Below are 22,279 nucleotides of genomic sequence, written 5' to 3'. Positions count from 1 at the left end.
GACAAACCCTTACGCCCTCAGAACTTCCGCGGCCCTGGCCCCGAAGGGAAACAACGGCTTCTCCAGCCCCAGACGCCGAGGAGCCGAGCTCCCCAACCGCCACCCCTCGGTTCAACGGTCAACAAGACGGGGCCACAGAACCAGGGCCTCAGGGCCCTTGCCCCGGGAAACGAAGCTCTTGTAGCCGGAACTCTAGGCTTGAGGGATTCCTGAACTAAAATAAGCTGGGCAGGCCCCGAGGGGAGCTCCGGGCTCACGCCGGCTGAGCAGAAACGTCGGTCGTCACGTCGGAAGCCTTCGGCACTAAGACGCCGCCGCTCCTACAACTCCCGGCAAGCTGTGCGCTGAGCTCGGGGCGCCAGCCACCAATGGGAAAGCCCAGGCCGGTTCGTGGGCCCAATCCGAAGGCGCGAAGGAGGTCGTCCCCGGGGCTTAGCAGAGCGGATTTTTAAGGGGTCCTCTGGCCTCTCTGGTCGCTACAGCGATAGAGAGAGAGTCCCCGTAAAAGGGTGACGCTGGCTATACTGTGCCGCTCACTCCCAGCCCTGCTCTTTTCCTCCCCTCCGCCCGAGCTCTCAACATCCCAACCCGGGCCCTCAGTTTGGTCCCTCCCCTCCCGGTCGTAGTGGATAGGCGAAGATGTGGAATTTCCAAGCCTTATTGGATGCTGCTGGTGTCACTCTGGTGGGGGGCTGGGCCCCCAGCGGCGAGGGCCGCCCTTCTCGGACGGTGATTGGACTTCCCTATGTAGACCCGGACTGGGATTGGTGCGAAGAGGCCAGAGCCTCCGGGCACCTTGGGCCGCGGTGTTGGGGAGGCGGCGGTCACCGAGAAGCCCGCGGGACTCGCAGCTCCCATGCCCGCCGTGTGCGGTCCGCGCAGGGCCGGTCGAGGGAAGGAGGAGGAGCCCCCTCCCACCTCATCACGCAGAGGCGGGGGAGGCGCTTGTCGCGTGTCGGGCGCGGGGCCAGTAGGGCGGGCGGCGGGAGGGGGGTGGTAGTGGAGGGAGTGAGAGGCGCGGGGGTCCGGGAATTGGCGGCGGCAAGACCAGCTCAAGACCAGACCTGGAAGCGCTTCCGGGGAGGAGGACTTGGGGGGCACCGGAGGGCGTGGGCGCGTCTGGTATGGGATGCCATGGAAAGGAGGGGGCCCTCCTAAGTAGATCTGCGGGTGGTTCCTTTGACGACTCCTCTTCTACCATTTTGCCCTGTGAATTGCCGAAGAGAGAGTCCCCATGGTCTCTGTTCAAATTCTGGGAACTTTCTCTTTGGGTGGGCTTAACCACCTACTACTTCATTATAGAGCTCTCCACCGCCTTTTCTGATACTGGGCACAAACGTGGGGATTATGTCAGAAAAGAGGAAGCCGCTGCTGGGTTTCCTAGGCAAACTCCCCAGGGGAACCGCATTGGGGAACTCAGGCAAGACTCACTGCCCTCTGTGCATGGGGCTTTTCAAAGCCCCCAGGCTCTTGCCTTGTTTGCACACAGTTTGCACCACGTGCCTGGAGCAGCTGGAACCCTTCTCAGTAGTGGACCTCAGAGGGGGAGACTCTGACACAAGCTCTGAGGGGTCAATATTCCAGGAACTCAAGCCACCCAGTCTGCAGCCACAGATCGGCATCCTCTGTCCGGTATGTGATGCTCAGGTGGACCTGCCCATGGGTGGAGTGAAGGCTTTAACCATAGACCACCTGGCCATGAATGATGTGATGCTGGAGAGTCTTCATGGGGAAGGCCAGGGCCTGGTGTGCGACCTGTGCAGCGACAATGAGGTGGAGAAGAGATGTCAGACCTGCAAAGCCAATCTCTGCCACTTCTGCTGCCAGGCTCATAGGTAAAGATGGGATACCCCTCCCCACCCCCCCACCCCCCACCTCCCAGGTGTGGCTTAAGAGCAGAATACAAAGAGGTATCAAGCCAGAAATCCCCCAGAGCAGATGGGATGGAAAGCTCTCTCAAATGCCGTGTAAGGTCAGAGAGCAGTATACGCTGTCATAAATACTCTGGAATGGTAGTTAACTCCTGCAGTCTTACATAATACATCTCAGAATAATAGAAGCAAAGGTTTGCATAGTCCTTTTCAGTTTGCAAAGCACAGTTGCAGTTTCCTTGGATCATCAATCGTTTGTATGGTGAATAATTGTAGTGGGTGCTGGATAAACAGAGAAGAATGCACAGCCCCTGGCCTTGATCACATTTGATGCCTTGCAACTCTTATAGAAAAGCAGGCGCTGTTTTCCCTCCCATTTATTATTTGGGGAAACTGAAGCTCAGCAAAATGTGATTTGCCAAGGCACCACAGCCAGTAAGTAGCATATAACAGAATCCAGTTTTTAAATCCAGGTCTTCTGACCACATTCTGTGCTCTTTCTAGTAATCCGTGCTGCCTTCCCAGTATAAGGGCTATTTGGCTGTACCCCATCACAGCCTTGCCTTGGACCCTAGAGTGACTCTGGAGCTTGGGAGGTGGACTTATCATCGGGGTGCAGATTTTTGTCCTTTATGGCATTTGGTGAACAGCTGGTCACATGAATCACTCTCTGTCCCTTCTCCACCCCCACCCCCATTCCAGGACATCAGATTATAAAATAGCCAAGATTTTAGGATTATCTTAAAATAGTTTTTGAATTCTGCCTTCCATTTGTTTTCTGGTCTCACCAACAGAACAAGTTAGTAATCTTCAGTCTTTCTATTTTTAACTTGTAATTATGACTGCCTTGCTACCAGCTACATGGCTGACCCTGTTTTCTCCATAGCCACTCTTCTGGTGCCAGAATAGTCATGCGAGCTTCGAGTTGCTATCATGCTACCGGGGCATCTTCCCACAGTCATCGGGTTTCCTGGGGATTCTCCTGAATCTCTAGAGGGTCACCGGAAAGGGGAATTAAAAAAGAACTGTGAAGACTGACCATTGATTTCAGTCTTTCTAATAATGCCAGTGACTTGGGGAAAATTCTAGCATGCTGCTTTGGGTGATGCAGGCACTGGCCAAAGGAAATGCTTTACCAAAATCTCAAGTGAAAGTGGAGGGAGACTCTGTCGGGGCCAGCTGGACACTTTAATTGCTGGGTCTTCTTGCTGTGCCACGTGGCACAGTTTCTGTCTCTTGGTGCTGGGTTCCCACCATGCTCTCACCTCTAGCTTGCTGAAGTAGGCCATGGCTCTTGTCTCAGCTTGCCAAATTAATGCTTCAGAGAAAGTTCCAGGCCATAGGCTTTAGTGTTGCAACCTTTGGCAAAGTCCTGTCCCAGGTCAGAGAGCCATAGTCTACTATCATTTTATTCAACATAGTAGCCTTTTTTGAATAGGTGTTATTATTTCCTCCCCGCGCAGATGAGGAGGAACTGGAATCAGAGGATTACATGGTTAAGTAAGAGGTCAGAGCAAGGGACTGAACTCTAATCTGTTTGACTTCCAAGCCATGCTCTGAAAACTACCAGACTTGCCCAGCAGAACCGGCCCCTAATTGCCTGTCCCTGACTCTGTCCCTGACTCTGTCCCTAGGCGGCAGAAGAAAACAACTTACCATACGATGGTGGACCTAAAAGACTTGAAAGGTTACAGCAGGATCGGAAAGCCCATTTTGTGTCCTGCGCACCCCGCAGAGGAGCTGAGGCTGTTCTGTGAGCTCTGCGACCGGCCCGTGTGTCGGGACTGCGTGGTGGGGGAACACCGGGAGCACCCCTATGACTTCACGAGCAATGTTATCCACAAGCATGGGGACTCTGTGCGGGAACTCCTGAAAGGCACCCAGCCCCACGTGGAGGCGCTGGAGGAAGCCCTCCTACAGATCAAAGGGGTGAACACTGCCCTCCAGGAGCGGGTGGAGGCCGTGGCTGCCGACGTGCGAACGTTCTCTGAAGGCTACATCAAGGCCATCGAGGAGCACCGGGACAAGCTGCTGAAGCAGCTGGAAGACATACGGGTCCAGAAGGAGAACTCCCTGCAGCTGCAGAAAGCCCAGCTGGAGCAGCTGCTGGCAGACATGCGGACCGGCGTGGAGTTCACGGAGCACCTGCTGACCAGTGGCTCAGACTTGGAGATCCTCATCACCAAGGGGGTGGTAGTTGAACGGCTCACAAAGCTGAACAAAGTCGAATACAGTGTCCATCCTGGAGTGAACGATAAGATATGCTTCTCTCCTCAGCAGAAAGCAGGCCGGTGCCGTGGCTACGAAGTTTATGGGGCCATCAATACCAAAGAGGTCGATCCGAGCAAATGTGTCCTTCAAGGAGAAGGTAGGAAGGCATTTCCCGCTGGCCTGGAGAGGGCGGTGGGCGAGGACATGGTGTTTAAGGAGGTGTGGCTTTTTCAGCTGGGGCCCTCATCCAGCTAGGAAGAGTTTCCTACCAGCCAGTTTACTGAGGGCGAGACCATAGTGATAGAAAGGACAGTGACCCCCCCCCCCTTCCTCGCCCTTTCTTTCTGTTTCATTCTGGCCAGGGTACAGTTAGTATCCCATACAGCAGTGAGGCGTGACCCTTTTCCAGTTGAGCAAAGCAGTTACTAGCAAGGACCTCCAGGACCATGCTGTTTCTTTTCTTTCTTTCTTTCTTTATTTCTTTTTTTTTTTTTTTTAAGATTTTTCTTTATTCAAGAGACAAGGATCACAAGTAGGCAGAGAGGCAGGCAGAGAGGGGGAAGCAGGCTCCCCGCCGTGCAGAGCGCCTGATGCAGGGCTCGATCCCAGGACCCCCAGACCGTGACCTGAGCCGAAGGCAGAGGCTCAACCCACTGAGCCACCCAGGCGCCCCGAGCATGCTGTTTCTATCAGATGGTAGAGCAGAGATAGTGCCCAAAGACGGTAACAGGATAGGCCGGGGTGAAGTCCTGCCTGCCTACAGAGGAGCATGGCAGGGCCGCAGGGGGCTTGGATCATTCCAAAGAGTTTCAGAGGAATGAGGAAGACAAGGTTGGAGCATACTTTCATCTGTGCCCTTCTTGGTTTATGTAAGCCACATCTTGACATTTGAAAGATTATGGTAGGCATTTCATTTGGTAGAGGGAGAAATAATTTCCTTTGACTCTCCTGTCCTGAAAGGACCCTTCTGTTCCTAAAAGCAGTTATTCAAACACAGATATGTCGGAGATCGGTCCTGATGGGCAGACTGGACCATGGATGCAGCCTGACTCTGGCACGGGAATTCTTAACCTTTTGGAGGTCTTAGGTCCCTTCGAGAATGATCTCTCCCCAAGAAACATCCACTAATTTGGGCACCCCGCTTCAGGAGATTCTTTGACCCCTCATAAGCCTCTGCAGAGACCACATGGTAGTTTATGAGCCCCTCGTTAAGAAGCCCTGTTGCAACTGCTGGGCCGGAAGCTGCACCTAGTGACTATTTTCCCAGCAGCTTGGCCCAAGTGCTGAAGAGGCCAAGCCGATCAGCTGTACCCCCCGACCAACTCAAGCATGATCTGCAGCTCGGACGGGATAGCTTTGGGCTTACAAGCTTCCCTCACAGGGTCTAGAGGTTTTCTGCTCTGACTACAGAGGACCATCCCAAGTCTTTTCAAAGCTCCCTTAGGGCTGCAGTTAAGGTTCAGGATCCTGGGTGATCCAAGAGCAGCAACTGGCTGAGAGACAACCAGGCTTGCCAGGAGGGACTCCCAAGAGGTATGCTCTGGGGGCCGGAGCGGGAAGGGAAAAGAAAGGGAGCAGGGTGATTACGATAAACAGGAAGCCGGACCTTTTGTTCTAAAGAGAAGAAGGAAGATGGTGTCTGCTCCGCAGAGGCAGGCACCCCGTCTGGCCTTTCAGGTGAGGACTGAGTGTTTGATCTTCCGCAGATCTCCACCGAGCCCGGGAGAAACAGACAGCCTCTTTCACTCTGCTGTGTAAGGATGCAGCTGGAGAGAGCATGGGTCGGGGAGGAGACAGCGTGCAAGTCGCGGTCATCCCTAAAGATAAGAAAGACAGGTGTGTATTACACAGCCAGGTGTCAAGGGTAATAAGCAGTGACGAAACTGGACACTTAAGGCCCCTTTGTAGTTAGGGAGGTGTGCCTGCAGTAGTTACATCCAACTCCCCCTTCCGTGCCCCCCAGATGCTATTAAAATATGTGATATGACCAGGTGGAGCAGACGTGTTTTCTTCTGCGGGTTTTATGCCAGTGCTCCACTCTCTCCCAAAAGTCTGCTCCCTGAAAAATACTCTTATGTTGGACCCAACGGGCCCCTTCTCAAAGTCCAGCCCCACTCTGCTACTCCATTGGGCTGGGAGTATATGCGTGTGTCTCCTGGAATCAGAGGAGGGAGTCCAGCAAGTCCATTAAAGAGAACACAGTGATGCTTTCATGGAATTCCTCTGTACATCAGATTAAAGCAGCATTTATATTGCTTCCTTCCTGTTGTGAAACTAGTTTTTGAGACCAGTGGAAGGGGCGTCCTGTTTGGGGGACATTTCAGATGAATGTGGGGCAGAATGGTGTAGGGCTCGCACCTCAAGTGGCAGGCGGCTGCAGCAGGCCTGTGAGAGTGAGTGGTTTTTTGAACCCCGTCTGCATTCAGTCCGGTCAGAGCGCTGGTGCGAGATAACAAGGACGGGACATACTACGTCTCCTATACCCCCAAGGAGCCGGGTGTCTATACCGTGGTGGTCTGCATCAAGGAGCAGCATGTGCAGGTGAGTAGGACCTATGCCTGGCCCTGGCCTCCTTTCTCCCTGCTTCCTCTGGCTTCTACCATCTCAGGTTGTGGAGACATGACGTGGGGGATCAGCCGTGTGGAGGGATTGCATGGGATCCTCTTTCTTCCTTCTCTTCACTTGAGAAATGACGTAGATTTCGCTGGTGACCGTAAGAACTCTGTGCCTATTCCTCCTCCTGGCTGTTGAGCTTGTATTTTGTCATTCTTCCCGTTGGAAAATTCTTTTTTTTTTTTTTAACAATTTTTTTTTTTAAGATTTTATTTATTTATTTGACAGAGAGATTACAAGCAGGCAGAGAGGCAGGCAGAGAGAGAGGAAGGGAAGCAGGCTCCCTGCTGAGCAGAGAGCCCGATGTGGGACTCGATCCCAGGACCCTGAGATCATGACCTGAGCCGAAGGCAGAGGCTTAACCCACTGAGCCACCCAGGCGCCCCCAGTTGGAAAATTCTTTTTTTTTTTTTTTTTTTTTAAAGATTTTCTTTGTTTATTTGACAGACAGAGATCACAGTAGACAGAGAGGCAGGCAGAGAGAGAGAGGGAAGCAGGCTCCCTGCTGAGCAGAGAGCCCGATGTGGGACTCGATCCCAGGACCCTGAGATCATGACCTGAGCCGAAGGCAGCAGCTTAACCCACTGAGCCACCCAGGCGCCCCGGAAAATTCTTAATTTGGGAAAGATACCTTCATCCCAGGGGGCATTCTGCCAGGGGACAAGCATACCCATTCAAGTGATATCCTTTAGCTCAGGATTGTTCAGACTGTAACCAGACAGACTGGAACGTACTGGAACACAACTGTGGAGACTTGTGCCCTCTCCCCTCAACTGACCAGTCGTCTCTCTGCATGACCATCTACCCTCGTAACTCTTTCGCCTATTTCCGTATGTGCTCGGCTCTTACCACCTCCTCAGACAAGGATGACACTTTCTGGTCTAGAGAGTGTGAATTTTTTAAAATTGGGCCATACTCAGCAGGTCCAACAGAATCCCTAGTACTCATAGGTTTTCCCCAACCGGAAAGCAGCACTGACAGGGACGATGAAATATCATAGTGTCATGACGTGTTGGGCTTGTGGTGTGTGCAGGAAGGGCGGGGAAGACTCCTGTGCAGCAGCCATTGCCGCCCATCTAACTACATTGGCCGGAGTGGGCTACTTGCCTCTGCCTACATTCTTAAGCCTTTGTTCCAGGCTGTTCAGGCCTAGGGATCATTACGCAGTTGGACTAAGGAACAAACGTGCTGAGGTACACAGTCCCTATAGAGCAAAACCAGAACTTGAACCCATTTCCTTGAACTCCAAGGTGTTTTTAAAATGGATCGTAAATTCTTGAAAGGAGGAGAGATGGAACACTTGAAAGGCTTTTGAGGTACCAGATTCTGAGTTTTGTGCTTCTGCAGACAGCATGCTTCTCAGCCAGAGAAAGGCCTATGAGCTCCCTTCTTAGCTACTGATTGTCTAACACAGGACAGGAAGTGGAGAATGGAAGTTGTCCTGGAAGGAGAGGGGCAGGTGGGAGAGTTTTGAGTTTGAGGATTATTGAGCTCTTCACCTTTCTGCCTGTGTCCTCACAGAATGAGACTAGGTGGATGGGGAAACAAATGTCCAGGATGGACGGAGGGAGGAAGGGAGTGAGGCTCAGTGTGTGAGAGGAGCAGGTGTGTGACAAGGCATTGGAGAGAGGATCATGGGAACGGCGTAGCCTTGTGGTTGTGGCATTCTACTAACGAGCCCCAAGACTCCCCTAGACTGGAGAAGATGGTGACACCAGTGACACAAAACACAGCTTTTTGGGCACCTGGGTGGCTCAGGTCGTTGAGCGACTGCCTTCGGCTCAGGTAATGATCCCGGACATCCAGGATCAAGTCCTGCATCGGGCTCCCAGCTCCTTTGGGAGTCTGCTTCTCCCTCCGACCTTCTCCTCTCTCCTGCTCTCTCTCACTCCACTCTCAAATAAATAAATAAAATCTTTAAAAAAAAAAAAAACAAACAAACACAGCTTTTTAAAAAATTTATAAATTATATTTATTTATATGGGCTTATTCATGTATCAGATGGGCTCCATGCTAGAGGGGCCGCACAGAGCCCTTGGCTCTCATGCCTTTGTACATGGCGTCACACAGCTTAAGCACCCAGCCGGTCACTGGTCCCTCATCCGTTTCCCTCCTGCTGTCCTCAACTCTCCAGGGCCATGCCCTGTGACTGACCCTGCATTTAAGCAAATGGATGCTCAGCACATCCCTGTTGACTCGTGCTGTTCTTTGCTCTTGGCCTCAACTTTGAAGGGCTCACCGTTCACCGTGACCGTGAGGAAAAGGCACCGTCCACACCCGGGTGTGTTTCATTGCTGCACGTTCTGCTCCAGCGGAGGCCAGAAGACAGCTCGCTGTGCCTGTGGGGGCACCATGCCAGGTGAGGAGGAACACTCTCGAAAGTCTCGCGGCAGTGCGGGGTCAACTACTACACAGCCACTGGGTTTAGGAGACTCAGACTTAGGCTCTCTTGCTAGGAATATAATCCATGCATATCAATACACCACAGTTCTAAAAGTTCGCTTAAAGCTTCTCTGTTCTGAAAAGTGAAATAATAAGCTTTAAAGTTCTGAGTTCTTGCAGTTCTGATCTAGTTCACCAGTCTTAGGAGCCCTGTGCTTCTCCCCGGGATGTTCGATTTCCGTCTATACCCTTTCCAGCAGCCTGGCAGTGTAAAAAAAAAAAAATCTAAACCCACTCTGCTTAGAAATGCCAAGCAAGTCAAGGATGGGAAAGTGGGTGATTACATCATTTGACCAGGTCTGGCTCTTTTCTTAGGGGAAGGAGGGTCGACTCAGGCAAGAGACCTTTTCTTTTTTTTTTTTTTTTTTTATTATTATTTTTTTTAAATGATTTTATTTGTTTATTTGACAAACACAGTGAGAAAGAGAACACAAGCAGGGGGAGTGGGAGAGGGAGAAGCAAGCTTCCCGCTGAGAGGGAGCCCAACTTGAGGCTCAATCCCAGGACCCTGAGATCATGACCTGAGCTGAAGGCAGACCCTTAATGACTGAGCCACCCAGGCGCCCCTCTAATTTTTTGTGTAGCCCAACACAGGGCTTGAACTCAGGACCCTGAGATCAAGACCTGAGCTAAGATCAAGAGTTGGATGCTTAACCGACTGAGCCACCGAGGCGCCCCCCTAATTATTTTTTAAATAGTATCCTATTGTGTCCTTACTTTGGTAGTGGGCCTTAAGATAGGCTCATGCACCCTTTTGCATAAACACTTTAGGAACTATCTTCTTTATTTCAGCCACTCTTCCCATGTCTTTCATTTCAATTACTTTACAGCTAAACCGGTTCATCTCGAGTTAGCAGGATGTTAAAACTATGCTCTCAGAACTTCAGCAAACCTTAATCGATGCGCTATCTTCAGTCCTCAGGAGGCCTCCTCCTAGACAAGGCGCCAGACAGCTTGTTTCTCTTGCCGAGTTTTTATTACATGTTTTCACACCCATGAGTCCACGTGTTGCCAGAAACATTAAGTTTCCACGGAAAACTGCTGGACTTTATTCTTAATGGTTGTCTTCTGTCTCCTCTTGGTACCGCCCAGGTGGGTACCTAGGCTGCGGCCACGGACACAAAGGCCACCCAGGGCGCCCGCACTGGTCATGCTGTGGGAAGTTTGCCGAGAAGTCAGAATGCACGTGGATGGGTGGGCAGAACGCACCAAGGAGTCTACTCAGGACCGTGGCACTCTGACGCCTTCCTGAGCACGTGGTCGACCCGTTAGCTGCAGTCAGCACAACTTACAATTACCAGAGGACCCCAGACCTTGATTAATTCTGAAGAAACGGATAGAATTAAAAACAAAGTGCCTTATCTTACACTCTCGAGTTCCAGTCCTTTCTTGTGAGTCACTCGCTGATGGTATGTACGGACGGTTGAGCACCAGAGACCACGCTTCTCTCTTCGTGATGGTCGGCGGTGTTCATTCTACACCGAGGCCCCTTCTCTCGCGCAGGAATGGAGCACTCTATCCTGTTGGAATTTTGCGATCATGCAGGGCGTCTAGTTCCTAACTTTTAGATATGTAACTCGTTTATTTCTCCCAGAGCCACATGTTTCCTGTTTCCCTCAAAGAATTAAGACTGCCTTTCATTGTATCTACTTTTTCCTAGCACACTTTAAATGATTCATAATGGGATCTTGCCATTGGGGTGGAGGTTCCCGGCTTCACCCCAGGCCACGTCCATCCCATACTCTTCAGGCTAGGTTAGTATTTAATCAAGGGCAAACAAGCAGAAAGTAAATAAAGGGAAACAGTGTGAAATACCACCTCAGAAATTGGCTACGGTTCTACTCTTGCCAGGCAGTCTAGCTACTTTCATCCTCCTCACATCTCCCCACCTGCTGTTATTTACAGAGGAGTCTTTACTCTGGTCTGTAAAGCTAGGAAGTTCGGTTGAAGCCCCGAGTCCTGGAGCGAGCCTGCTTAGCTGTTAGAGGCCACAGAGAACTGTGGGAAGAGGAAGCACACAGTGTTGGTGCGTCAGGCCTGCCAACGGCTTCACTGTATATACTTGGTGTGACCTTCTAGGACTCTGGATTTCAGTATGTATTAGGTATAAGTACTGAAATCTGCATTTCAGGAGCCATTAAAAAGCAGGTGACTCATTTGAGCAGTGAGTTGGGTCAGGCAAAGGAAGTGAAGCAAGCAGACGAAACACACGGACTGTCAGTCATCGCGGGATGCATTTCTTTCCTCCTTAGGGCTGCGAGATAGCTACGTCACAGCCGTCATCCTAAAATAGTCACGGTATTCCCACCCTTGTCCAGGAAGATTCTTTTCGGTGCTCTCTAACCCAAATCTGATCTTCCCACAAGACCGTGATAGCCCTGTGACCCTCTCAAAGTGTTAGCTACTTGCTTTTCCTCGCTTCTTATAACCGCTGGGTCCCACATCAGGAGGGTGGCCTGTGAGCTGATCATTGCTGCTTTAGGATCAGTGCTGCTTAGCCAGGAGGTATCTTTCCCCACAAGGGATATTTAGTCAAGACTTAGAGACATTTTTCCTTGTCTAGCTGGAGGCTGGTGCCGCTAGCATCTGTTGTGTAGAAGTCTGGAACACTGCTCAGCTCAAGGCAGCCTTCTGCAGCAAGGAATGAACCAGTCCAAAAGGTTCACCGTGCCTCTGTTGAGCTGCTCTGTTCCAGGTCATTACCTCTCTTTTTTCAAAATATGGCCAGCCTTGAGCCTCATGCCTTTCTACAACTTGCTGCCCCTCCATGGTCCCCCCTCATTCCTTGACGATTCTAGCCTGAGCTTGCTGCCACAGCAGAACCATGCCTCATAGTCTCAGATTAATTCAGTATTCACATAGGCTTCTTAATTCCGTGTTCCTTTTCCCCTACCTTAGCCATACAGTCAGTCATCCCCTCCACCTGGCTGCGTTCCAACTGCACCCTCTTTATCGATTCCATTTCAAGCATCCCATGACCACAAGCTCCCCCATCTTTACGGCTCACCCACAAGAATAACCCAACCCTCTTCTGGAACACAATGCAGTGATTCTACCACCTTCTCATGGTTCCCCTCACGCCTGCATGTGCTTTCCTTCATCCTCTCTCAGATTCTACAGACCCAGCATTATAATCACTCTCTTGCATGTGGTCTCCCTATCATTTTTGGTAAAACCCCCGGTTAGATCCAACACTCTATCTAACCCAACTGGATGATCCTGGAGAAAAACACGAGCACGAGGACTTAGCCTTGCTTTAAATCTACGACCACAGATTTCAGTGGGCACCTAGTTGTCTGACATCTCCCTTGTCAGTTGGCTCCCCCCTCTGCTAGACAATTAGTTCATACTCCCCTCACAAACTCCACTTTCTACCCCACTTCTCCTCCCCACTTATGACCTTGCCTCCTATTTCACCTAGAAAATAAAAGGATTCAGAAGAGAATTCTCCTACCTTCCCACCACATCTACAGATCTGCCTATATCCTTATCAAAAGCAAAACTCTGGGGCGCCTGGGTGGCTCAGTGGGTTAAGGGTCTGCCTTCGGCTCAGGTCATGATCCTGGGGTCCTGGGATCGAGTCCCTCGTCGGGCTCCCTGCTCAGCGGGGTATCTGCTTCTCCCTCTGCCTGTTCCTCCCACTGCCTGTGCACACATGTTCTCTCTTTCTCTCTCTCAAATAAATAAAATCCCAAAAAACAAAACAATGGAACAAAAAACAAACCTCTATACCTGTACGCTAGACCTCATTGCATCTCCACAACCCAGGAACATTGCTCCAGGGATTCCCTCAGGAACATGCTACAGTATTTCCCCCTCTTAAAAAAACAGATTGCCCTTGACTTTTTGTACTAGTCTGCTAGGGCTACCATGACCAAACACCACAGAAATTGATTTCGCTCAGTTCTAGAGGCTGGAAGCCCAAGATGAATGTTTCTCTTGAGGCCTCTCTCTCAGCTTACAGGCAGCTGCTGCCTCCTGTGCCCTCATGTGGCCTCTCCTCCGTGCAGACACTTCCCTGGTAGCTCTTCTCATAAGGACACCAGTCCTACTGAGTTAGGGCCCACACCCATGACCTCATTTGACTTCAGTTACCTCCTTATAGGCCCTGTTTCCAAATACTGTCACACTGGGGATTAGGGCTTCAGTCTATGAATTTGCGAGGAACAAAATTCAATCCATAACATGTTTCAATGCTCCATTTTCTGCTTCCCTTTAAAAAAACTTCAAAAATAATCGTTTACTAGCTCTACGTCTCCTTGCATCCTCTTAGGTCTAACCCCATCAGGCTTTCTTCCTCACCCCTCCACCGCTTCCTCACCCCTCCACCTCTCGTCAAGGTCCCCAGTAATGCCCACATTATGGAACCCAGTGATCAGTTCCCAATGTTTCCATCAACTGCATTTAACACAACTGATCACTTTCCCTTCCTTGAAACATTCCCTTCGCTTGGTTCGCATGGCATCACTCTCCTTCATTCTGTCTCTGACTTTTCCTGACTCTTCATCTTTGCTAGTTCCTCTTCCTTGCTCCCGATCCAACATGTTGGGCTGCCCTAAGGAACCATTCCTGCATTTCTATGTCCTCCCCCTCCCTAGATGATCTCCTCCTCTCCCGACGCTAACTACCATTTAGACATGAAAACTCTTACGTTTATCTCCCACTCCAAATTCCAAAGGATTATATCCGATAGCTTAACACCTCCACTTGGAGTCATCCCAGGCGCCTCAAATTTCAGACGTCCACAACATAACTCCCAGTTGCCCATTCCCACTTCCCACCTGCCTACACCAGCAAACTGCTTCTCCCGCAGTCGGCTCCACCTCTTTCAGAGGAAAGTCCAAATCTATTCTTACAGGTGGTAGGTAGAGTCAATGTCCTGGCAAACATGTTTGACTCCCCCCCCTCACGTATACATCCAATCCACGGGTGAGTCCATTTGGCTTTCCCTTCGAAATACATCTGCTGAACACTGCTCTCCACCTCCACGGCCACTGTTCTGGTATAAGACACCCAGATCTCTCCCCGGCCTCCTCCCTGGTCTCCCTGCTTCCACCCTTCCCCTCCTGTGTCCTCTTCTTCAATCAGGAGTTAGAGAGATCCTTCTGAAATACCTCAGATCACGTCACTCTCCCACTCCACACCCAACATCTTCCCATTGTACTCAGAAAGAAGCCAGCGTTTGCATTAGCATGTAAGAGGCTGCACCCTGGCTCCCTGTTCTCTCATTTCCTCCCCCCTCACCCCTAGTCACTCTGTTCCAGCCCAACCTGCCTCCCTGGGCTCCACAAACCCTCCACGGCTCTGTGTAGCAGCCTTTACAATCACTGCCTCACCATCTGGAATGCTCTTCTCACAGATATTTAATGATTGTCTCTCTTTCTCCTCAGGTTTCCACTCCTACATCAAACATCATCTGTCAAACATCATCCTATCAGAGAGGTCCCTAACTACCCTGTATAAAATAGCAACTCGTCACCTCAGGGCTCCATATCCCCCTCACTCGGCTTCATCCCCACCTCACATACATTTCTATTTGTTTAATGTTTGTTCTCTGTCAGCTCCATGAAGACAAGGATTTGGCATTTATTGACCACATTGTTCCTGGCACATAGTAGAGGCTTAATCAATATTTTGTTGAATAAAAAAAAAGATCTCATTTGGCACAAGTTTCAGTTTGGCTGTCCTTGGTATCTGTTTCTATATGCAAGACTTTGCTTCCCCCAAACGCCAGATTTGTCATTTAACCAAATACCACTTGGGGAAAAAAAATATCAGCCTTTCTCTCAAACCTGCTGGATAAATTGTACACACTTTAGGGACCAGCCTTGAATTTTCCAATTACCTCAGACATCCAGGGAATTGCTTTGCCGTGGAGAAGCTTATTGTATTACATCATTTTCCCCATGTGTCTTTTAACAAATCACGTTTCAGAACCAAGGATAAAAAGCTTTTCATGTATTTCAGTTGGAAAAGGGTTTTGGTAATTGTAGAACTCTACTGTAGATGAAGCTCTGTGCAAAAGAAAATTTCTGTCAGACATCCACGTTCTGGCAAATGCCCTAGCCTTGAAGCAGTATTCATGGTAGCAATTCCTTTACAAACACTAAGATAGTTTGTGTGGGAGGAGGTGGGTGGCTTGCTCATTGGCCTGCCGTACAGTGGGGTCCAAATTCAATTCTACTGTCCTACCAGCTGACAGACCTGGCAAAGTTAAGAGTGATCTGCAGAGATTCCTGAGTTGAGGGAAAAAAAAAAAAAGAGAGAGAGAGAGAGAGAGAAATCTGAAGATTTAGGAATTGTTAAAGTGCTTCAGAAATCACCCTTGAGCTGTGAGCAGTGAAGCATCAACATCAACAAGGTACAGTGTCATGAGGTAAGTTTTGTCTCTGGTGTTACAGGTAAGACAAGAGAGCCACAGATTATCGCCTCTGTCCTCTGGGATGTTGTCAAGGGATAAACACCTTGGCTGTCTTGGATAACAAACACACACATCCACCAGGTGGCCCACCCACTCTGATCTCTGAAATGCAGTCCTCACTCAGCTTTACCCCAGAGGATGCATGCCTGCTGAGTTTGTCTCCAGGGGAGGTTGGGTGAAGTGACCCCTAATGGAAGCAGGACGCAGAAAGGCATTTCCCTCTGCCTGGTTAGCCTTTCGGTACTGACTTCAATTCCCTCACCGCTTTCCCAGTCTTCCCTAACTAGTTCTCGTTCAAGCTCCTTGTTCCAAGCCATCCCAGCGACCACGCCTCTCCCAGCAGCCCTTGACATCTCCACAGCCATTCGGGAGACTTGAAGCCTCAGGGAGGACGGGGATGGTTTCAGGTTTCGCTTTGACCCTTTGGCTTTCAGTGCCCAGCAATGCCTGGCATATTTAATATCAATTTTTGAACTGATGTACAAATGATTTAGCAGTGCAAGTATTCTCCCCATCCAACCTTGCATACATCATCTCTGCCCTCCCTCAGATTAGCTAAGGATTCTGGGTAAAAGGACTCAGGCAGGAGAGAGGTGTGTAGCTGCGGATCTGTGTGCTGGGTTCCCTCCCTGGCGGTGAGGTTCTTCCTTACTTCAATCCCCACCTACTGACTCTGGGGGGTACTTGGTACACTCACTGACCCTAATTTCATTTTTATTTCTGAAAATATTTTCATCTAGGTGACATGCTTAGGAATTCTAAGTTCTTATTATAATTCTTGGCGTTGCCAGCTATTTTTAAAATTCGTTCTGCCTTTTCTTAGGACAAGATGCTAGACAGCAAAGAGCAGTACAATCTCCCCCTTTGTAAACCCAATTCTCTCAAGGCATCACGGTCAGTATCAAGATTCCCAATGACCACGGAGGTCACACTGAGCACTGACGGCTCTACGACTGTCCTACTAGTGCAGAAGAGTCTGGCTTTACCTCTGAGCCCGGCTGAAAGCCGCTTCCTCAGGCAACAGAGACAACCACAGAGTAAACAAGCTGGAGGTCACACACAGCTGTTCGCAGTCACGCAAACAGCAGCTAGAGAAAAGGGTCATACTCCACGCAGATGGCATCCTACCTGCTGCTGTTCATGACTGCATGGAAACAGGAGTCCTTGGCGGGATTTTTAAAGGGCTCGATTTTCTGTCCAGTCATGACATGCACTGCACACCCTCTGTGATCAACATTGCTAACGAGAAGTCAAACTGTAAACCTGCCACAGAGGCAGATTTATCACACGAGAAATCCCTGGTAAATTGGGTGCTCTGTGGGGTTGTGCTTCTGGATGGATGCTTGCCAGCTGGCTTTCAGCTGCACCCAGGCTGCTGTATTACTCTCATATGCCCAGACCCGGTCCCACAGCAGTAATATGCACGCCCGTGTGACCCTTCACTGCTTCTAAAGCCTCAGTGACATCCTGTCCCCACCCGAGTCTGGTCCGGTAGGCAGGCAGCCGTAAGAAAATCCTCCAAGTTAACAGTGTTTCTCTCCTAAACAGTGCATGGGATGCACATGTTCATCAAATATGCCTTCTGACGTGACCAATGTCCATCCCCTCAAACAGGCTGCAGTGTATAGAGCAGTTACCACATTCCCAGTGGAGCCTGATGGGATATATACTAATCCATACACCTTACAGATCAAAGAGCCGAGCCTCGTGGGGAACCTGTAGCTAGCCTAGTATCAGACAGTCAGCCCAGGGCAGAGACTGGCTTTGTACATGCGTGCTGGCCTGGGAGCCAGTTTTCCAGGGACTGTACCTTTGCCCTGTGTGTTCATCTTAAAACCTGCAAGAAAGGGCAATCTTACTTCTTTGTTTCCTGATCTCATCACGGACCTTATTATAGTTGCTGGGTTCTGAAAACAATGCCCACTTTACAAATGGGGCAACCAAAGTGCAGAGAAGTCAATGATCTTTTTCAGGTCTACATCCCCAACTAAAAGGAACCTGGAACTCAACTGAAGACTGAGTTCTACAGGAGAACTCTTCCTATGGGCCATATTGTCACCTTTGTCGGTCTTTAAACCTTGTCCTGAGAAAGGACCTTTTCTTACCCAGGCTCTGATGCCTCAGCCCACACTGTCACTGGGTTAGCTTCAACTCCCACCCCTGACTCAAGGTTGGCACTCATAGTTCCATCTAGGAGAACTACAATCCTTTCTCACAGAAATTAGCAGATGTGTTTTGGAAATGATTGCTAAGAGGAAGAAGGAAAGAGGAACAGCTTCCCAAAGCATACAAGTCTCAAGAGCTTTTATCAGTTGCTATCTGACCAACCCTAAAATCTCAGTGGCTTAAAACAATGTTATTTCATGATCATGTGATAACACCCTGGGTGAGCGGAGGTGAGGAGGGAGGCACACATGCAGGCTTTATTCCAGTCATTTGGGAACTGAGGCTTACTAGTCTGGCAAAAGGTCCATGGCCCCAAAGGAGGTTAAGAATCCCTGATCTAGTGGTTTCTCTAGGGCCTTGTAGGCTTCCATCAGTAGGAAGAAACAGTGTGACGAATCACTCCTAAAGTTGGAGGGGAGGTTAAGAAATGACTTACATTACCTCTCTCCTTATCCCATTGACTAGAACTCAGTAATATGGACCCATGTAACTGCAGTGAACGCTGGGAAATGTAGTCTCTCCGGGTGCCCAAGAAGAAAAGGAGACGGGGTTAGCAAACACACATTATCTCTGTTACACTGTCATGCACACATTTATTGGATTATACCAACCATAATGCAAATACTAAATGATACAATGCTAAATGAGAGAATGACACTACATGCCACAAATACTGTCAATCTGTAAAAACGCAAATACAGGCATACCTTGGCTACTGCAGGTTCAGCTGCAGACTAATACAGTGAATATCATAGTAAAGTGAGTCAAAAGAGTCTCTTGATTTCCCAGGCACATAAAAATATTTACACTATATTGTGGTCCATTAAGTGTCCAACAGTAGAATGTCTAAAAAACTACCTATCTTAATTAAAAAATCTTATATTGCTGGGGCGGCTGGCTGGCTCGGTTGGTTGGATGTCTGACTCTTGGTTTCAGCTTGGGTTGTGACCTCAGGGTTGTAGGGTCAAGCCCCGCATCCGGCTCCATGCTCAGAGTGGAGTCTGCTTGAAATTCTTTCCCTTCCCTCTGGCCCTCACCATGCTCGTGTGTGTTCTCTAAACAAACACATAAATTTTTTGAAAAAATTCTTTTATCGTGAAAAATACTATCATCTGAGCTTTTAATGAGTCGGTGGAAGGTCTTGCCTCAATGTCAGTGGCAGCTGACTGGTCAGGGTGCTGGCTGCAGTAATCTCTTAAACTATGATGATGGTGAAGTCTGCCACATCGAAGGACTCTTCCTTTCATGAATGATTTCTCTGTAGCATGGAATGCAGTTTGATAACACTTTCCCCACAACGGAAGTTCTTTCAAAAATCACAGTCAGTCCTCTCAAACACTGCTGCTGCTTTGTCAATGAAATTTATGTGATGTTCTAAATCCTCTGGCATTATTTCAACAACCTTCACAGTGTCTTCACCAGGAGTAGGTTCCATCTCAAGAATCCACCATCTTGGCTCATCCAAGAGCTCCTCATATGTTCAAGTTTTATCATGATATCGTGGCAATTCAAATATAATAATGATGAAGAAGCCTCAAACACTGTGAAATTACCAGAATGGGACACAGCCACCAAGTGAGCCAGTGCTGTCGCAAGAAATGCGGTGTCGGCAAGGCGTGACGAAGGGAGGTCTGCCTGTACTGGAAAGATGCCACGTAGTAAATTGTGTTTCACAAGCAGCACATGATACTCTAGCAACGGGAAATTATGGAACACCACGAATGAAACAAGAACAAACACTGGATGGTTCGAGAATACCCAAACCAGACATCTGTTCATGGATGACACACCTCCTTGCCCTGAAGCTGGTGTGGCAGAACTGTCTGGCCAGAGACAGCTGCAGAGGCCCGGCCTCCGGGTCCACTCTCTGCCCTGCCCTGAGACATGTTACCAGCCTCACTGGTAAGAGAGAGGGAGGGCCAGCACCGGAACGGGCAGTGACACTGGTCTCCCATGAGCTGAGAAGAACAAGGCAACGGAGGGCTTTCTGAGTTTGTACTGAGGCTTTTGTAACAACTCCCCTGGTGTTGTTTTCCAAAATTATCTAACTCTAAGGCACATTCTTTTTTCTGAAGTAATTTTTTGGTTTCTACGTTACCCTTAAATAAGTTGACTGATCGACCTGACGACCCAAGTGTTTAATGTGATCACTGCCATCCAATTCCTTGGATAAGATGGCGGCTCCTACTGCAGAGGGCCTGGCACTTGCCAGTAAAATGAGAAGCCGAGGAGGGCTTATATCAGGTCACTGTTCCAGACTACCACAAACCTGCAGCGGTACGACCCTGAGCCCTAGAAAAGTTAGATGCCAAAAAGGACTTTGAGGTCAGCCAGAGTGAGCTTCTTGACAGATGTGCCAGATCCTGATAGGACCTGTTTGGCCAAAGTTTTCTTCTTCTCTTGGAGGTGTAAGATCTTCTCTTCTACTGTTCCCTCACAAATAAATCTAAAAAAAAAAAAATAAATAAATAATCAGAAACCCCAAAAAGCATATTTAATAACCTAATCAAACTTGCAATTACGCTTGAGTTTTTACATGAGATTTCTTTCTTAAGTTGTCTTAAGGTTTAGTTAAAAACTCCATGTTTATGAGAGCCAAACAACCTTGACTGAACATGTGCCCATTTAAAATGATGTGGCTCAAATTATTTTTCATTTCTTTCTGAAGCTAAGGTAATTGGGAACGTGCCAAAATAAGCAAATGCCATCCCTATCCAAAAAAATGCAGAGATCCAGCTGTCCCCCAAAAAGCTCAACCTTGATCAAGTCCGAAGGCCCTAGAGCTTATCAAGTTCCTGCCGTGTGTGCTGGTGTAAGTACAGTGTCTTATTTCTTGGTGAATTCGTACTGAGGACAGGTTTTACCCCCTGAAGAAATGCCACTATACTCATTCCCTCATTCAGCAAGTACTGATTGCGCATTTGCACTATTGCCAGGCGCTGTGCTAGGTCCAAGGATGGAGAGATGCATGCAGCCCAGTCTTGTGCTCTCAAAGAGAACATAGGAAGAAAGGCATGAAAATACACAATCACACAAGCTGGAAGTGCTACAGTCCTATGTCCAGTGTGCACAGAGTAAAAGGAAACATCTCCAGTGTTCAGGGAAGTCTCTGTTGAAGACCGAGTTCGTAATGTGTGGCCTGTAGGACGAGCAAGGGTTTGCCAGGCGCAGCAGAGTGGGTGTCCCAGGGAACGGGAATGGAAAAACCACGCCGAGTTCAGAACAGGGTTATGTCAGAGGAAGATCAGGTGGTCCAGTCTGGCCAGGGCAAAAGTCAAAAGGACTCTACCATGTTACAGAGCAATGACAGAAGCTCTGGAGGATGGTAGGTCAGATCATGAGAGGCTCTGTACTTCATGCGAAGAAATTCAGACTTGAAAGAGGGAGATGGCAGTGTGGATAGGAAAGAGGAGATGGTTTTGAGACATTTCAAAAATAAAATGAATGGACTTGGTATGTGAAAAGGGAGGAAAAGGGAGGGACCCCATCTGTGGCTCTAGGATTGGATTCAGGGATGTTATTCATGTAGAGGCAGTCTTCAGAAGCATCGAGAGATTGGAGGCGGTATCTCACTTCAGTCTGTGACATTCTGAGTTCCTGGAACGTGTCATAGTACTTGCTCCATAGTGAACACTCGGCAGGTATCAGATTTAGAAGCTGAATGAGACAAGTGCACGAGTGAACGGATAATGGATACACACTCGGATTCAGAGCGTTAGCAGGGATTTGAGTATCGAGGTCTGATGCTATAGGCCTTGGGGATGCAGGTTCAGACTTTTGGACTTCCTGGAGCAGATAGGATTACTAGGGGAGGACCATACAGGGTGAGGTGAGAGCTAAGGACAGGGTAACCAGCCGGATCACTGTGGAATTCACGGATGATCTGTAACAAGAGCGGTTTCAGTGGAGCAACAGGGGTGAGAGGCTGAGGAATGAATCTGAGAGGTAAGGAAGACAAGACAGTCAGCGACTGCTAATTCTTCAGGAAACCCAGCCCTGAAAAGGAAGGAGAAAAAGGGGTCCGTTGCTAAAATGGATTATTGCATTAACGCTGGTTGTGGTTCTTAAGGGAAAAAGTCCTGAAGAGTGGAACATTCTATAAAAATCGCTGGCTTGTGCTCTTTAAAAATGTCAATGTCATAAGACACAAAGAAAGACTGACGTATGTTCCCAAATTAAAGGAGACAAAAGAGTCATGACAACTTAATACTACACAGCCTCTAGGATTTTCCTTTGCTGCAAGGGACCTCACTGGGACAGGTGGCAAAACAGAATAGTCCGCAGCTCAGATAACAGCACTCTATCCGTGTTAATGTTCTGATTTTGAGCCGTTTACTGTGGTTATGTAAGAGAATGTTCTAATTTAAAACCACACCCTGCAGTATTTAAGGGTAAAGGAGCACCACGGCGGCAACCAACTCTCAAGTGGTCAAGAAAGAAGTCTACATGCACACAGACACGTGCTACAACACACGAGCAGTTTCTGGTATTATTTTTACAAACATGATTTTGGGGGATATTATTCTTTTAAGAACTCTTACATCCTTTTCTGCAT

The 22,279-nt window shown here is 49.0% G+C and overlaps 2 protein-coding genes across 3 annotated transcripts in view; one reads left to right on the top strand and one right to left on the bottom strand.

Annotated features, from left to right (window-relative positions):
- The first annotated feature begins 768 nt into the window (after positions 1 to 768).
- On the top strand, positions 769 to 10,505 carry TRIM45 (tripartite motif containing 45). The gene is made up of 6 exons (XM_059375855.1): positions 769 to 1,835; positions 3,506 to 4,239; positions 5,789 to 5,918; positions 6,509 to 6,623; positions 8,928 to 9,054; positions 10,230 to 10,505. Exons 1-6 carry the CDS (start codon positions 1,348 to 1,350, stop codon positions 10,376 to 10,378), a joined length of 1,743 nt encoding a protein of 580 aa, XP_059231838.1. The 5' UTR covers positions 769 to 1,347; the 3' UTR covers positions 10,379 to 10,505.
- A 7,792-nt stretch (positions 10,506 to 18,297) lies between these two features.
- TTF2 (transcription termination factor 2) overlaps positions 18,298 to 22,279 on the bottom strand; it is a 41,716-nt gene continuing 37,734 nt past the window's right edge. Inside the window, exon 23 of one of the 2 annotated variants that reach the window (XM_059375854.1) lies at positions 18,298 to 20,170. In XM_059375854.1, coding sequence (XP_059231837.1) covers positions 20,026 to 20,170 — 145 coding nt within the window. In that variant the 3' untranslated portion in view covers positions 18,298 to 20,025. The remainder of the gene's footprint in view (positions 20,171 to 22,279) is intronic. The other variant, XR_009399600.1, reaches the window with a different exon arrangement.

The sequence above is a fragment of the Mustela nigripes genome, chromosome 14, assembly GCF_022355385.1.
Source record: "Mustela nigripes isolate SB6536 chromosome 14, MUSNIG.SB6536, whole genome shotgun sequence".
Lineage (NCBI taxonomy): Eukaryota > Metazoa > Chordata > Mammalia > Carnivora > Mustelidae > Mustela > Mustela nigripes.
This window is presented reverse-complemented; position numbering and strand designations above follow the sequence as displayed.

Coding starts and splice junctions, on each gene's coding strand:
- TRIM45 (XM_059375855.1), top strand. CDS start 1,348: ATGTCAGAAAAGAGGAAGCCGCTGCTGGGTTTCCTAGGCAAACTCCCC. Junction 4,240..5,788: donor ATGTGTCCTTCAAGGAGAAG/GTAGGAAGGCAT, acceptor GATCTTCCGCAG/ATCTCCACCGAGCCCGGGAG. Junction 5,919..6,508: donor CCTAAAGATAAGAAAGACAG/GTGTGTATTACA, acceptor GTCTGCATTCAG/TCCGGTCAGAGCGCTGGTGC.